The following is an 18,517-nucleotide window of genomic DNA, read 5'->3' on the forward strand; positions in this document are numbered from 1 at the left end:
TGATATAAAAACCCAACATAAAATTATAAAAAATACATCCTTATCTCGTATCCCAAAATTAAAATTAAAAAAGAAAATCTATTATATTAAATTAAAATTTAATTTATTTTATTTTTTCTTTCACCCGAAAAAAGGTTATCGGAGAAAACTACAACTTCCCCCAAAACAAAACAAAAACAAATAAAAGCGAGAGGTTAAACAACGTTATAAAAGAGAAAAGAAGGGCAAAAGTGGCGGAGCAAATAAAATATGTTGGGCGAAAAGATTCTTTTGTAAAGCGAGCAAATAACGCAAGGGAAAACATCTTTTTCTTCAGGGGAAGTGCAGGGGAAGTGCATTAAGAGAAAACAGAGCATTACAGTCGGTAGTCACGGCCTCCTTTCGCGCCATGAGCCTCTTCGGCTTGGGCAGGTAATGATTAAGTCTTCATCAATTCAATTATTATAGCTGTCCACTACAGGAAATAGAGAAGATATGTTTATGATTATCTTCAAGGGTTAGGAATTGAATTTGCGGAAATGTGTTCACATTAGCTATTTGTAAAGTGAATGCCCATGAAGCATATAATTTCAGAGCAAATCAGTTCAGTGTGCACAATTACAGCCATTTTCTAAAATTTTACAAATGAGGTGATCTGTACAAGCAAACCGAATTTTCTGAAAACTTAGATGGCTTTTTTTTTTGTGAATCTTATCTGTGAATGGTAAAGTCTAGTATCTCTTTTGACTGTCTCGTAAATTGGGTTTCTTAACCTGCTCAAGCTCTGCTTGACAAGATCTAGATGCTCAACTGCGCTATTCAGTTTCATTGGATCTAGTTATTATGTTTAATTTAAGTATTTAAAGGAAAGTTGAGGACTGTTTTTGGCTCAATTGATCACATGTCAGGGTTTTAGGATTTTTTTTATCGATTTGATCTTTTAGATCTCAGCTCAGGTGAACTCGCATGCCAATTTGGAGTTTGGAAGATTTTCTACATACTTGCGATCTCAACCTGATAAGCTAGCACTGCGATTGGGAAAATGCTAATCCTCATGGCTGGAACTAGGGGATATCTTTACTTTACCTTAGACATATATTGTTCAAATTTCGTACCCCAGAGGTCTAGCTTCATGACCAAGCTCTTGAGTATGCCTAGACTTGCTAATCCGCCTGTACAAAGAGTATCTGGTGGGTGTATGCAGATCGTCTATGTATTCAATTCATATTGTTCAATTTTTGTAACCCACAGTTTTTTGCCCTGTGACCAAGGTCGGGAGTAAACCGAGTCTTCCAAATAACCGATACTTGGAAATCAAGCGGTTTTATACATTATTCTAATTTTGTACCGTGTTAATATTGCATGATCATGCTTGGGAGTAAACCGGACCTTACCTAGAAGAGTGAGCGTATTGTTTAATTTTGAATTCCTTTCTTTAAAGGGGAGGATTATTTACTGTGCAAGGCATTCTTTACAAGAGTGTGATTTTTGAGCAGAAGATCAGATGCAGTGCTTGAAACCCCAACTCCTGAAAATTATAGGCAGATAGCGAAGTGGGCTACCCTTGAACTCAATTTTCCTCGCATGAGCCTGGGGTTCGATGTTTTTTTCTTTCTTTAACTTTAGTGTTACTTTGATTTGGCATGTGTTAATAATAAGTTATTGCTAGGATGATTTAGATAAAATTTTTCTTTGTACAAACGGGCACACATCAGGGATTTAGCCATAAATTTGTATACTCAAAATGGATTTACATATAATTGTATATTCTTTCTCTAGAGGCAAAGGTTGCTGGCAGCAGTCCACGTCTCTACAAAGCAAACAGTTCCTGTTGTCATTTTATGACATCTCTGGTCCATCAATGAGAACCAATCAGAGATACTTTCCATGGATGAGTTCTGCCCCAGTTGATCAAGCACCAAGTCAGGGAATTAGGAAAATGCTTTTGTCATGGGTCGGACTTCGAGCCTTCTCCCTTCATCCTTGCATCTTGCCTTTAGTCCCTGGGTCCACTGACCCACTCTCCTCCCTTTTCTTGAAGGATTTCGGATTTCGGGAATTGCCGCACTCTCCTCCCCTTACTCTTTTGGTAAGCATTAGCTTGTTTCCCTGAACCTCGAAACCCGAAATCCCTTCCTTGTTGGATTTCTGGGAACAAGTCTAACCCTTACTCTTTTGGTTAAGCGTTAGCTTGTTTCCCTGAACCATGAATCCCAAAATCCCTCCCTTGTCGGATTTTGGATTTTTCGGAACTAGTCTAACCCTTATTCTTTTGGTAAGCGTTAACTTGTTTCCCCGAACCCCAAAACCTGAAATCCCTTGTTGGATTTTGGATTTTGGGGAACTAGTCTAACCCTTACCCTTTTGGTAAGCGTTAGCCTATTTCCCCAAACCTCTAAACTTGAAATCCCTTGTTGAATTTCGGATTTTCGAGAACCAATCTAACCCTTACCCTTTTGATAAGCATTACCTTGTTACCCTCAACCTCGAAACCCAAAATCCCTTCCTTGTCAGATTTCGGGGAACCAGTCTAACCCTTACCCTTTTGGTAATTGTTAGCCAGTCTCCTTGAACCTCGAAACCCGAAATCCTTCTCCCACCTCCCTCTTGTCCCTTTGGTCTTTTAGACACCAGGGTTCTCGATTCCTCATTTTTAGTGATGGCTTTCTGAAGGCCCGATGCCTGATATCCGATGAATAACAACACTTCCAAATGGAATGATTGACACTCAAGGATCTTAATGCTTCACCAAGTTTTGCAACTTGTCTATTTTCATTCATGGAGCTATAGGGGCACATTTAATGCATTTTGTAGGTTGCCATTTAGTGGAGTCCAAGGCCATGCCTATTTATGGTTGCTTGATGGTTTTCATGTCAGGTTTGCATGCTTTGACCATGGATTGTCAAACAATCCACCTTCTAGATGTACTTTTGTTCTTGGGATTGCCTTGTTAGGATATGTTTAGGTTTCTTGCACACACATTCATGTCAGATTTGGCTGCTTCCCTATCTTCCTAGACTAACATTCTCGTGTACATGCAAGAGTTAGGGTTTCCCCTCTTTGATCATTGGTTTCTTCGCTGTGACTAGTTTGCTATAAATAGGCTGTTAGGCCTCATTGTAAAGGGTTCTCTCCTTGCTAGTTTGAGCTATCTTCTGCTCTTCCACTTCTCTTGAAGACTTGTATATCTCTTGCATTTCTGCAACTGTAAGTTTGGTTGTTGTTGACCTGAGAATGAATTGAAATCATCATTCTTGCCTCTCTTTGACTTATGCATGCTGTGTTTGTTTTCTTACCTTCATGATAAGTGCGTGTCTTGTGGCTTTCTCTCACATATGTGCTGTGTTAACTTGTTTCTAAGTGTGACTTGTGGGAAACCTTTTTCCCTTTTGACATTCAGCAAACCCTAACCTCCATACATGCTTTCGGTGTCATTCATGCAATTGAAGTTTGTGCATTTCTAGGGTATTTTGATTGATTCTTAGTGTCATTTCAGGGCGGGGAGAGAGACATCTCTTAGCTTGGTGCATCACCTCGTTACTTTCTACATTTTTCTTGCCTCTTTTCTTCTACAAGCTGTTAGAATAGGTTTAGAAGTAGAATTTGAAGTGTTGGGTTGGCAACACCTACACCTAAAAAAGGAAGGAAGCCGGCCTACTCTGGAGATTCAACCCCTTGTGCAAGGTCCCACACTTTGGGTTTGTTTCCATGTTTCACAAGGTTGCTAGGTTGATAGCTCAACAAGGGTGCAAACTTTTGTGACAACTGTTCATTATCATAATTTTAATATATACACCTTTGTGGCACCCCATTCAATTGGGATGGTATGCTTCTTGCAGGATATACTTCTTTTTTAACTGATTCATCAGCATTTTAATTAATAAAATAGCTTTATCTGTGAATTGGTATATGGTATTTTCAATTTACAATGATATTTTAAAAACCAACATATTTGCATCCATGATCATTCCCAAATGCCAAAAATATCACTATGTGATTTTTGAAACTTCTTTGTTAAGTTACAAATATGTGACGAAGAAATTTTTCATCCTGACCAAAAATAAACAAGTAAACTTCTTAAAATACTTTTATTACAGATTGAATCAGAAGATTTGTTTGTGAAAATTTTCAATGAGGTTGTAGTTGTTGTTAATTAAAAATAAAAAATAAAATAAATTATAGCAAACCACATATCTCAATCAAATTCAATTTCAGAAATATGGCATTTTCTTGATGGCATCTTGTAATATAGACACTTATGTAGGAAGATGTTTATGTAACATGTAAAAAGTTTCTGGCTTGTCTCAATGGAGAGAATCAACAATTTTTTTGCCTAAATTTGTTTATATGGTTATGTTGGTGAAGTATTTCAAGTGCTTCATTCATTGTGACAACTCTAGCCCTTTTAACTGATTAAAAATGTGGTGGCCATGCATCAATGGAATATAGCTGAAGGTATGGGAAGTGGATGGTGATATGTACATTTAAGAATATGGAATTTATATATCATGCAAAGAGTTTTCCACTTAATTTTTTTGACACTGTGAAATGGTAGTACTCCTCTGTGTGGTACTTGGTAAAACCTCTGTCATGACGGAAAGTCCTTATATATATTTTCTAATTAGAGAGGGTTCAATTTGGGCCCTTGCCCATGAAGCAGTTATAAACCAAATACAACCATAAAAATGGTTGCAAGGATCAAATTAACATGAGCAAACGACACACAAGCCCATCTCAGCAGGACCTAAAAACCAACGATGTGGGGATACAATGAATGCGAACAGAAACAGAGTATTAACCTAGGACCTACCAAACCTGAGACACACCCTATCGTCAACCCCTTTCACTGACCCACCTGCAAACCCCTCCAAGTTATCCATCTCCACCCAAGCCACTGCTTCATCATTTAGTCCCACAGTTTTGCAATCTCCACAATTCACCAGGGCTTGAAATTTATTTGGCTAAATGTATGATCAATCTGGAGGGGACATTGGGACAACATGAAGAATCTGGATAACTACCCATTCATTGCCCTCTTCATAAGATTCTTAGCTTGGAAATGTCTAGGACCCTCATCTAAGTAAATCTCTTGTTTGATATTTATATTGATTACTTTGGTGAGAGATTCTCTGCCTTCAGATGCTCACTATGAATTAGGGGATTGAGAAGTCAACTGGTTCTTAAAGGGAGAACGATTATACATTCCATGTTTTATGTGCTATAGATATATTCTTGGTACTATTGATTTATGCATTAGTTTAAATGGTCCCTTTTGCTGTCTATTATAAATATATGCAAATCTGGCAAAAGAAGTGAGAATTTATAATGACATGCTAAATATCCATAATTTTATGGCTAGGGTATGAATATCTATCTTGTAGGTTGAGCTTGTGGAGGTGTGAAAATTTTGTCAAAATCTTTGAGACGTATTTTAATATTTTCTTTGGATGGGCATTTTTAATTTGCTTTTGCATGATTGTTGTAAAAAGTATCTATCTTTTATTTGGAAGTAGGTATCTATCTAAGAAACCTACTTGTCAAGATCCTTATGCGGTTTGTCAATGAAGCTATGATATGTGGTATTTGTTCATATTCAATATCTTTGTTTTGTTGATATCATGCTTGAGTATTGTCTCATTAATGTTTTTATGTTGTATAGGAATCAAAGGACATTCCGCCCTAAGAAAAGTGCTCCATCAGGAAGCAAGGTTTGTTTTCTTCCAACCATAGCTATCAAGCAATTTTAGTTTTGTTTAATAGAACCTGTATGCATATATTTCTGCTTACATTGTATTGATGTGAATTGTCACACACTGAAGTAAGTTTGTAAATTTATTTGCATCAATTACCATGAAATTTATTGCATAGCAGATTTTAATTATGAAATAAAATTTTCCCTTATTAAGTCATATCAATTCCTATCTATTCTTATTATATTAAATTTCTCTTATACTTTTTTTTATGACAACTGAGAAATTATGTAAATGCCCTGAAGTATATTGCCATATAAGATCTTTTGGAAAATTCCCTATCTCATTATTTCGTTCATCCCATTTATCATTTTTTATAACATTTTTCACCAACTTGCTCTATCTGTATTGCTGAGAGCCCCTAATCACTAATGGGTCCATGCCATCTCTCATTTTTAATAATATTTTTCACTGACCTGCACTATGTCAATTGTGAAAAATAAATTGAATGAATGATTCAATAATCGGATGATTACATTGAACGATATACACACGTATATATAGAGGTTACAAGACGATGTTCTATAATTAGAACATAACGTTAAAGTAAAAGATTAAAGAGCTAAAAGCTAAATTAAGATTAAAAGCTAATTAACTAAAAAGCTAAATGAGTCGACAACTAAAAATAGAAGATGGCCACTAAAAATAGAAGATGACCATTATAGAAGATATTAATATTATTTTAACAAATTGTTGAACTTGAGGCTACCTTTTTTTCTTGTTTGATAGCATTAATATTGCTACAATAAGAGAAAAATTGATAGAATTGGCCATCTCCTTATTGTAATTACAATAAGTCCACTTCATGAATCATGTAAGATTTTTATTAGTACAATAAAATTGCCATCTATAGTTGTAAATGATTTTATTTATTATCTATCATGATAGATTTACAATTTATGCTGTAGTTCCTTTCATTATAATTGGAAATTACAGTTGATTATGTTTCATTTCAATACAAAAATTATAGTCTAGTATCTTTTGAGATGCTAACTGACAAAAGCTTACCTGTAGCCCTTTTCTGTACGACAGAATGAAAGAGCATTGATATAGGTACTATCTGAATGGGTTTAAGATTAATGCCCTTGAGTGTAGACGCCTCTTTGGGACCTACATGAGATCGGCACCAAGAAACAACAGTCACTTTAATGAATGGCATTGATTATGCAATGTTAATGATCTTAGAATCCACACTGGTAGGGAGGTGCAGTGACAAGCTTTTCTTGTAGTTCACATAATAATCATCTAACTATGTTTGGAGTATCATCTCATCCAGCCTATAAACCGTAAGCAATTGTTTTTTTGCATGTTTTCTGGACCTCTCAAGTTATTGTCAATTATCACACATTCTCTGGGTTTCGAAAAATTCACTGGGACAATGGTTTTATGCTCAATGCCTGTACTTATATGTCTGTAGTAACAGATGCAAACTTCCTTCTTAATCTCTATTGTTAATTTTGTACAGCTTTAATGATTGACTCTAAGGTCTTCTTTGTTGCATGCTTTCTTCATGATTGAATTGATTGTTAATTGTCATGCATTGTTGAGTGATGTGAAACTCCATTGGAACAATGGATTTGTGCTTGATGCCCATATGAGCTAGAACAGGATGTGAATTAGTGTGGTGATTTTCAATGCACAGTGTCACATGCAAAAAAAACTTTTTTTTTTTTGTAATCTCATAAGAATAAAATCATCAACAGGAAGGTTTTAGTACTTGCCTCCATCTGTTCATGCATCTGCATATAATATGGACTTGAAAATTAGTGTGAAATTCCCACATTTTATTGAAGAAATTATAAATAGATCTTATATTGATTGAGGACAAACTATTTACTTCAGTTGAGCATTATGATTACAAGAAAAATCTCACCTTACCTAAGCAAGAAAGAACTAAGAAGCAATCACCACTTGCTTGCTTAGATGCTAAATGTTGCCTTTGACAACATTCCCACCATGGTGAGTTGCCAACTTCAGAGGGCATTCAGTCTTGCTTGTGTATTTGTGCATTAAGTTACCTATTACATTGTTTACTCTGTTGCCAATATTGTGTATCTCCATCAGGATTTTGATCATTTCTCTGCTTCCGAATCTGATGCAGACTGGCATTTTGTGTCTCTTTTATCTAGCCTTTGTAGGCAGTTCAGTTTGAAAAGGCATCAAATTCTTAACAAAATACTTTTAGTGTATGACCTTTGTATATGCTATATACTGACTTCTCTAGAGTTTGAACCTCACCTTTTGACTTATTGCTTCTTAGTTTTGATTGGCAGAGTTATACTTACCTCTAATTAGCTGTTGTAACATGGTGTAATTCTGAGCCCCAGCAATGTTTTTTGATCATTCATGGAAATACAATTTATGTATTTTATCCAGAGTAGCTGGATACTCCTCTGCCCCTCCTTGGGCGTGCGTATCCCAACATCTGAAACGGTTACATATCCAATACGTCCTGAATACATGTTGGATACTGTACCCATGTGTGCCCAAAAAACCTTGATTTTCCAACTGTGCCAAATACTATCTGATTTGATTTTTTAAAAATGTAATGTAAATTTTCCAAAATTTAATTTAAAAAAACTTCATTCATGCAATGTTTTTAAAAATATTTGATATAAACAAAACCTACACCAAATGAGAAAGGCAAATGAAATGTTTTTCTATTTCAGTGACCCTTTTTTTTGGGTTATCTTCCAATGCAACTCTATATTTTTGCATACTGTAAATTGTTAAATCAACTTATATTTATTTATGTAGCTATTATGTATCTATGTTGCTTTTGAAGTAATGAAATCTCCTCTATTAACTTCGGAATTTAAATGTTTATGTGCTTTTTATGAATGTCATCTCGAGCCGTATCCATATTGGGGCTCTTAAAAAATGGTCATATCTGTATCTGATACCGTATCCATATTTGTATCCATATCTGTGTCCATGCAACTTTGATTTTTTCCTAAGGCAAGGCCTGATGTTATAGAGTAAGTGGTTTTTGGGGGTGGTAAATGTTTGAGAGTTAATGAAAAGTCCCAAGGATTATGACTTATGGCTTGCTTTAAAGCAACACTACTGATAATTTGAGATTCAAATATATTTGACACGTGGATAGAAAGTTATCTTGAAAGGACCAAGTTGATCTTGTAGACTTTCCTAATTTGGCAGTCTAGAGTGTTATCTCTACAAGGGAAATGTTTAACATAGAAAACATATGATGTTACGTTGCAACCATTTGGAAAATTAAAAAATGTTGTAAAATTTACGTCAAAATTTACAAGAATCATTCTTCACATAACTATCTACAGGAATCATTTTATATTAATGGTCATTCAATCTTTCTCTGTTAGTGTATTGGCAAAGCTTGGGCACAAATTTAATGGTGGCCTTAAGTATTTCACAGAATAGGCTTTTTAGAATGTGGTGCATGTCATCAAATTTCCTTTGAACACGAGTCCATAGATGTGGACATATGAAAAACCTCTTTGGTGAGGACTGTCAAGGTCATATATCAGTACTCCTGTCTGGTGGAGTGAGGGTCACATATTGTTATGTTGGTGGTTCACGAAGATGAGTTTGTACATAGTGTGGATGATTTGTAATAGGGAGTGCACCATTGATGGATTCTTGCTACGTTTTTGCTGGAAACCTTTTATATACAAATTCATGGATTTTTAGTCCTAGGTCACCATTTTGTTTACAATAATCCAACTGAAGAAGCTTTCATGAATCAGGTGGCTGGATTTTGGAGCTTGTGATATTTATGGGATGATTTATGCATCATTGAAATAAAATTGTTTCATTATTCATACACAAGTGACAAAAGATTTCTATATTGTTTGCAAGTTCTATGAGTAATTCACATTGGATGTCAAAATATGTCCAGGTCTTGGAGCTTTCAAGGTGGTTCATTATATTCTCTTTTGCTATAATGGCATATTTGTACTTTAATGTTCAATACATTGGAGTATTCCAGTGTGAAACAAACCAAGATACTTCTTCTTGAGAATAATATTAGGCTTCAGCTGTGGCTGGCAGTTAAAAATTTAAAAGCTAAAGAGAGTTGCAACTTGTTATGGGAAAGGATAGCAACTTATTTGAAATGTTCTTTTTAAGATTAATACTTTTATATTCCCTATGCAGTGAGACAATTCAAATTAGAATAAAACTGCTATGGTAGTAAGGGTTTGTAGTATTTACTGACAAATCCTTTTAAGTTTACTGTGAATGGGGGCAACAGGCTTTCATATTTCAACAACCATTGGGGAAAGATTGCATTTCTTATGTTGTGTTCTTATATTCAAAGCCACATTTGGTGATGAAACAATTGTAATGAAGTAGTATTGAGATTAGTGCAATTGAATCTATCTGCGTAGATTAATGCTTTTAGATTATAAGATGCCAATTTCATTCATTCTACTAGGGACTTTCAATAGAAAATGATTATAAAACATCATGGCCACTTAAAAAAGAAAATAAATTTAAAGTGAATAATCAAAGTTGCATAGAAATTTTGAACTAAATTAGGGAAGTTTTTGGGAACGTTGTTATGTATTACAAATCTGGTAAATGTTTTAAATTGTTTCTGATTTGGAGGCTTTTGGCATTGACCTTTCTTATGATGTTATACTAGCCTTCAGGTTTAGATTTAGTGCCTTGAGCATATTGTTAAACGACATCTTTTGAGTGCAAGGGCAGTTCACAAGTCTCCACTATCCATGAGCTTTGTAATTATGCTAAAATGATTTCAATAATTGCAACATAATCATGGATTTTGAGACTTCATTGTATCTGTTTATTGAATGGAAATTGTATTATTTTCCTCGACCAATTACATTATTTTCTTTTTGTAGAGTGCAATCTAGTTTGCAGCATAAGGAATTGTCACAAGTGAAAATACTAATTAATTTAGCTTTTCCCTACAGGGCGCACAACTTCGTAAACACATCGATGCTACTTTGGGTAGTGGAAACTTAAGGGAGGCAGTTCGACTTCCTCCTGGAGAGGATCTAAATGAGTGGTTGGCTGTCAATAGTATATCTCTTTCCCATTCTCTCTCTCTTGCTAAATATGCAATAATATGAAAATTAAAGATCACAAAGCAACAAAAACATAATTTAATTTCACTGCTTCTTTGTAGATTGTATTTCCTAGTGTTAATTCAACAATGCATAAGCAGTACAAATGGAAGAAACAGGTTTGGTTTTAATGTGTGTTGCATTTTGTATATGTGTCATATCAGTATCATAAAAGACATAAAAGGTTTTGCTTATTTTTTCCAGTCAATTGAACAAAATTTCTGACTATATTAGTTACTTCTATTATGGCCATGAGTTCTTCCAAAGTCCATCTTAACCTTTTTCAATGTTATGGGAAGAGTAGATAATAGTGGAATAAGCTACTCAAGTATCTACTTGTTTGACCTGAATCCGCCGAGTAATCGAGTTTCATGTAAGCGAGGAGTGAGGGGATAATAGAAGTGCATATAGAGGAAACCTTAAAAGGAAATGCCTTGCTCTCATGTGATTCCAAATCAAATCCATACACAATTCTATTAATAAAAATTAACTCTGCACAGAAGCTCCAAGTCAGTACCAAACAAATACATTGGTCTATTTATGGCTGGATCTATGAGCTTCTGATTGTGCACAGTTAGAAACACAGAATGAATGATTCTAGGATAAAGGATTTAGTTCTAACGTATTGCATGTTTAAGTTAAAATCTTGAAGTAAGTTAGTTATGTTTGTGCACATATATTGGCAGTATATCAAAGATGGAAATGAACTGTTCTCTCTGAGATTCTGGAAACAACAATTTTAGTTGAAGTAGCTAAAGTTAAAACTGAATTTTGGCTGGAGGTATTAATATCATCTTACTGATGTTTTCTTTATTTTTTCAATGCAGCGGTGGATTTCTTCAATCAGGTGAATCTGCTTTATGGCACCTTGACAGAGTTTTGTACACCAGAAAACTGCCCAACGATGTCTGCCGGGCCAAAGTATTCATCATATAGGCTTGATGTTTCTTTACTGTGCATACTTGTATCAATTGCTGGTGTATGTTAGTTTTAGTATTAAATGAACATTTTATTGGTAGCAAGATGTTTTATAAAAGAATTTTTCAAAGTTTGAAAGTCAATAAATTTAGAGATTGCAGATCAAGATAACAAACTAAGGAGTGGTCATGAGAAAACATATGAATGCAAACAGGAGGAAAGAGAATATAAATAATGAGAGATGATAGGGAAAACATGTTTTTTTTTGGTGTTCTTTTTCATTAGTGCTGTCCACATGTTTTAATCCTTTTATAATTATTGCTTTAAGAAATTGGGAGAACTGGTGGAAGCCTCAAATTCTTAACTTTGATACAACTTGGTAACATAGGTTCTTTAGGAATTTTTCTGCCTATTCTCCATTTATAATAACAACAAAGATCAGAGATAAGATGAGATTACACCTTATGCTGAAAAAGGTCAGCAATAAAGATACATTTGGTATATGAGAATCATTTTCCAGTTAGATTTTGGTTGTGGATGTAGATGCAATTAAATTTGATTGCCTGTGGGTTTTCAATTATTCTTACATCCCATAACAACCATATTATAATTCATGAAGAAGCTATTTGCATGCTTAAAGTAATGGATGAATGGAGTTAGTAACTTTGTACTTATGGATTTTGGTACTCAACGACCAAAGTGGGATTTTCAATTGTGATCTTCTAAATGTCAATTACACATAGAGAGTATATACATTGAAGAAAGGAAAGAAGAGATGCTAACCAGGAAAATGGCTAACTTCAGCTAGGCCAGTTAGTTAATTACCAAAGGGAAAAGAACGTGGGTTTATTAATTATCCCAAAAGGAGATAAAAAAAAATTGAATGGGAACATAAGTTTACAATTCTGTCAAAACTATATTATCTTTTAATTATATTAAATTTGTTAGATATCCATTCCTGTACAGGGGCGTTTTCTATCTTTGAAACAGTGTCTTTTGTTCTTTAATTCAGACTTCCATATATTTGATAACTTAAGCATCAAAACTCTTGTCGATAGGAATTGGATGATATACATTCATGAATGATGATAACAGATCTCATTTACTATCAACTTAATAACTGCAAGAAATATACCACATATTTAATCACTGATGAACTATTGGTTTGCATTTTCTGGATTTATTTTTTTAGATTAATTAATAATATTCTTTGAATTGCTTGTTTGCAATTTTTGTTTTGGTGTGGGGCGTAAAAGACACTTTTGTTGAGCTGGGTGAGGGTAAGAAGATATGTATGCCATCTATTTATGAACTTCCTGTTGGATTATAGTCCTTTCTGTAGCTGATCATTCTTAATACTGCACTAAATAGGTATGAGTACCGATGGGCAGATGGTGTTCAAATAAAGAAACCCATAGAGGTATCGGCACCAAAGTATGTGGAATATTTAATGGACTGGATTGAGGCTCAGCTTGATGATGAATCAATTTTCCCCCAAAAACTTGGTAATTGGTGCTCTCATTTATCAGCTCCTGAAGGAAATCTTGTACATGGTCGAGTTCTACCTGTCTCGAATTTGCAGTTATAGAGCTACTCTCATATTTTTTATTTATTAAATAGGTGCACCATTTCCTGCAAACTTCCGAGATGTTGTTAAAACAATATTTAAGCGACTTTTCCGTGTATATGCACATATCTACCACTCCCACTTCCAGAAGATTGTGAGTCTGAAAGAAGAAGCTCATCTTAATACCTGCTTCAAACATTTCAGCCTCTTCACATTTGTAAGTTTTATTCATGTTCTTTGTTTACTTATTTTAATTTTTTTCAATATAGCTAAATACTTGATATTAGTTTTTGAATGTATTTGAGGCTTCTGTTTTTATTGTCATTTGAAAAATGGAAGAGTAGTTCCTATATTTAATTAGACGATTTACTTAATTGGAGTTAAATTTAGCCCTTAGCGTGTTTTCTTTTGATTTATACAGTTCAAAGTGTATTGAGGGCATACACTCTCTATTATGATTCTTGTATTGCAATGCCATCTCTCAAAATGTAATGTTTGGATCAAGCCAAGTTGATGTAATGCTGTAGTAATAAAGTATATCTCATCATGAGCTTTAGCACCTACCTACGTAGTATGGTTTCATGTTCCTTTTTTGGACTAAAATAAAATAACGTTATTTTAATTTGGGCCCACCGATCTCTAATTAAAAGAGGCAATTCATTAATAATATTATTATAAACGGTGTTTCACAACACTTCAAAATAAAAAGTGTTCTTCAATTCTGATGATAAAAAATAAAATAACAAGTATTTTTAAATACTTTTTATAAAAAGTATAATTCATGGGGGACCAAAAATTAAAAAGTATTTATAAACAATGGGGCCCAATTTTTTTTTAAAAGAGGCAATTATAAAAGGAGCACTTGGCTTCTCATTTGATTATTATTCAGCTTATGGTTTTGCATCCAATTTTCAGATTTGAGTAGTTGGTTCAATTTAGGTTATCCAAGGATGCGAACCTTTGGTTTGTCTGAGGTTTGAAAGGACATAAACTCTCTTGGATTCCACATTTGGGATCAAAGACGAAAACGATTGTTTTCCATTTTGTGTGATTCCATCCAGGGATTACAATTGCGCTGATTTTTCGAGGATTTGCTGACATTTTTTAGTTTGCTACAGTGGTGCTATGGTGTTTGTTGCTGATTTTTGAAAATTTAGTGCAAGATTCCATTTATAGGGCAATTTGGAGTTGCAAGCAAATAACATTGTTTTGTCACCATGTCCAACTTGAGGGTTTCTACATCAATTCTCAGATTTTTGTCAATTTAAGCATTGGATTTGCTAACCCTAGCTGAGTGTCACACTTGGAGGAATAAAATCAGTCATTTGTGCATTGGATTAGTCACATCAGCTGCTGCTTTACCTTGTTTCAGTCATCATACATCAGTAAATAGTAGTTAGGAGTTATTTTTAGGATACTCCCATCAGATTTGGACATGTTGCATATGTTTTCACTTTTCAGGGTAGGTTGCAATAATTAGCAGCTGTTATTAACGTTAGATCAGTTGAACAAACCATTGTTTGAGCTTTGCAATTATTACAAACTCTTTTCCAGCTGCCATGCACTTTGCATCAGCAGTCCGTAGAGACAGCTGTGGGGCCTTGGTTTATGATTTGTTAACATCAGCAAATAAGGGTTTGAAATTTTGATCAGATTGTGTACTTGCTGTTTGGTGGTGTTTCTTTTCAAGAAAAATCAGAAAATACAAATAAAATAGCTTGTTTCCTAGGGTTTTTCTTGTTAATTTTATAATCAGATTAGGTAGACAATAATTCAAACACAATTGCACAGAATATACCCTGGGAAAACCTTCCTCTTGAAGGTGAAAAACCCAGCAACAAAGTTCATTATTATATTTATTAATGCACAAGAAGCCTTTACAATATATTTGCTTCACTTCTTGAAGCAAAACAATAATAGATTGCACAGTCCAATCTTCAACCACGAACTGTAGATGATAGGTTCGATCTGCTGTGAATATGTAATTGCAATCTGCTGGCTGATGATTCGATGTGCTGAAGAATACTGAAGAACACGATCTGCTTATATAATTTGAACTGCTGAAGGGAGATGTAGACTCGCTTCTGTGTATATTCGATCTGCTTGTAGACGATTATATTACTGCTGATAGATGAATTGAATATGTTTCGAAGGAAGGGAGATATAATCTCCCTTTATACCCGCCGATGGAGCCCTTCTCCAAGGGTTGGCTCTCTTCAAGAAAGAACACGTCTTCTCATTATGCATCGAATACATTCACTAAGGATGGCGGACATTCAAGTCGGCTCAATTAGTGATGATTACATTAATTATATTATTTGCATTACACAAATTATATTATTTGCATTACACATAAGCAAATCGTATTTGCTTAAACAATTTTAATTGTCTCTACTAAATCGGTATAGGGAATTGGTAGTGGACTCCCTTTGAATCTCAGGAGAACGATCAATGTCCATGTCTTGAGGAAATCTTCATGAAGAATGACATGACAGATTCTCCTTTCTCTCAATGCAAGAGCCCTACTTGTGTTGTTAATCTCATATAGACCTTCCAAGGTCTTGAACATGTCTCTTGCAGTTGTCATCTTGGAGATGAGAGGCACTAAGTGATCTCTCACGGAGTCCATCAATATCTTTTTCGCTTTTATAGCGTTCTTCTTGAATTGAAGTTTGATGCGCCTTCAAGCCTATCCTCAAGTGCAATAAGCACTCTAAACTTCCATGAAGTGAAGTTTGATGTGCCTTCAAGCCTATCCTCGACTTTAAGACCACTCACCATTTTCAAGGTTTTGATGTTTCTTCTTGAAGGTGAGAGATGAAAGAGAACTTTGCAGTTATAAGGAAATCTGATCATGATCTACTTCACCGTGGCTCTGATACCATGCTAATTTTATGATCAGATTAGGTAGACAATAATTCAAACACAATTGCACAGAATATACCCTGGGAAAACCTTCCTCTTGAAGGTGAAAAACCCAGCAGCAAAGTTCTTTATTATATTTATTAATGCACAAGATGCCTTTACAATATATTTGCTTCACTTCTTGAAGCAAAACAATAATAGATCGCACAGTCCTATCTTCAACCACGAACTGTAGATGATAGGTCTGATCTGTTGTGAATATGTAATTGCAATCTGCTGGCTGATGATTCGATGTGCTGAAGAATACTGAAGAACATGATCTGCTTATATAATTTGAACTGCTGAAGGGAGATGTAGATTCGCTTCTGTGTATATTTGATCTGCTTGTAGACGATTATATTACTGCTGATAGATGAATTGAATATGTTTCAAAGGAAGGGAGATATAATCTCCCTTTATACCCGCTGATGGAGCCCTTCTCCAAAGGTCGGCTCTCTTCAAGAAAGAACACTTCTTCTCATCATGCATCGAATACATTCACTAAGGATGGCGGACGTTCAAGTCGGCTCAATTAGTGATGATTACATTAATTATATTATTTGCATTACACATAAGCAAATTGTATTTGCTTAAACAATTTTAATTGTCTCTATTAAATCAGTATATGAAATTGTCCAAGGCCGATAGGCCAATTAGACAATCAAGTTATCTGTGTCGGTCCTAAAGGAGTCCGACCTTAGCTATTAACATTAACATTTCTATTGGGGATTACGTATGGATTGAGTGGTTTCTTAACACTTGAATAAGAATGATGCTTTGAAGGCCATCAAGGAACTTGGTTTTTACGATTCAGAAATATCTGGACCTTGGGAATGATTGATATATGTTCTCCTTCTCCGAAGAATATGAGACCATTTCGTGCAGTTCCATAAACATGACCAGAGGAATAGGATGAATCATAAACAGCATGTATGGATTTTTTCAATGCATTGATTCACAATTCCTGTACATAATATGATTGATTTGGTTTGGATCCCCTTTCTAAAGTTGGGAGTTTCCCATCATCAGTTTGGTAAGTTGTGGGGTGCCTTTCATTGGTGTAAGCTGCCATGAGCCAAGTCCATAATGCAGCAGACAGGATTTGAAGGGGGGAAGTGGTGTCCGCCAACCATTGATTTATTCAAGGGCTAATCTATTTTGTGCAATTTGATTCCCTCACAATTCCTCTTTTATCATACATGCATGTTACTCATGTTATAGTACTAGCCTACAAGGTTTTACCTTTTTCATTCCATGATGTACCTTACTCTTTTGTGTTGCATGCAATGCTAGATCCCCTATGTAAGTTATGAGGTGTAAAGCATGACCATTCACCTCTATGGTTTGTTATCTTATTGGTGTAAGCTGCCATGAGTCAAGTTCATAATGCAGCAGACAGGATTTGAAGGTGGGAAGTGGTGCTCTCCGACCATTGATTTATTCAAGGGCTTAATCTATTTTGTGTAATTTGATTCCCTCACAATTCTTCTTTTATCATACATGCGTGTTTCTCATGTTATAGTACTAGCCTACAAGGTTTTACTTTTTTTCATTCCATGATGTACCTTACTCTTTTGTGTTGCGTGTGAAGCCAGATCCCCTATGTAAGTTGTGAGGTGTAAAGCATGACCATCCACCTCTATGCTTTGTTATCTTAGCACATCATTATGAGAATAAGATCATCAATTGGGGACAAGCTCTGTCACTTTGGTTGTTGATTGGCTCTAGAGTCTTTCCTCTTCTTGACTGCTTTTGTGATGTCTGTGGTCATTCATATTTCCTAGTCGTGCTTGTGAAAGAGGCAACTGAGAAGAGCAATGTCCCAATTTTTTGGGTCACATTGCTTTTTTTCAGATTGGTTGTGCCTTAGAACTAATCAAGGAGTTCCAATCAGGCTGATGGCCATGCCAAATTGGCTTGCCATATTGTAGCAGTAATTTTGGAACCTTTATTCTAATTCTTTTGTTTCTCATATAACCTCTTCCAATGCTTGAATGAAAATGGCACTCAATAGATACTCGTGCTTTCACACTTACTCTTTTTTTTTGAAATGCAATTTATTAAGGCTAATGGCCTATGTCAATATGGCTAGTCATATTGTAGTAGTAATTTGTGTACTTCAATTCTAATTCTTTGTTTGGCATACAATTTCTTTCAATGCTTGAATGAAAAGTGTACTTGATAAATATTCATACTTTCACTTGTTTATTTTATTTTCAAATTGCATGGAAAGTTGGGCCACTCTAATTCCGAGCAGATTGGACCCGACCTTGCTGAGAGTCAGAAGATCTATTTAAACTCTTGCACACTCTTCTTATTCTGTATTATAT

The 18,517-nt window shown here is 35.0% G+C and overlaps 1 protein-coding gene across 1 annotated transcript in view; it reads left to right on the forward strand.

Moving 5' to 3' along the window:
- Nucleotides 1–212: 212 nt before the first annotated feature.
- Nucleotides 213–18,517, forward strand: part of LOC131054972 (MOB kinase activator-like 1A) — a 29,785-nt gene continuing 11,480 nt past the window's right edge. Inside the window, exons 1-6 of the mRNA XM_057989579.2 lie at nt 213–411; nt 5,639–5,687; nt 10,646–10,754; nt 11,626–11,719; nt 13,088–13,221; nt 13,337–13,500. Of these exons, the coding sequence (XP_057845562.1) occupies nt 389–411; nt 5,639–5,687; nt 10,646–10,754; nt 11,626–11,719; nt 13,088–13,221; nt 13,337–13,500 (573 nt within the window). The 5' untranslated portion in view covers nt 213–388. The remainder of the gene's footprint in view (nt 412–5,638; nt 5,688–10,645; nt 10,755–11,625; nt 11,720–13,087; nt 13,222–13,336; nt 13,501–18,517) is intronic.

Source organism: Cryptomeria japonica, chromosome 2 (assembly GCF_030272615.1).
Source record: "Cryptomeria japonica chromosome 2, Sugi_1.0, whole genome shotgun sequence".
NCBI lineage: Eukaryota > Viridiplantae > Streptophyta > Pinopsida > Cupressales > Cupressaceae > Cryptomeria > Cryptomeria japonica.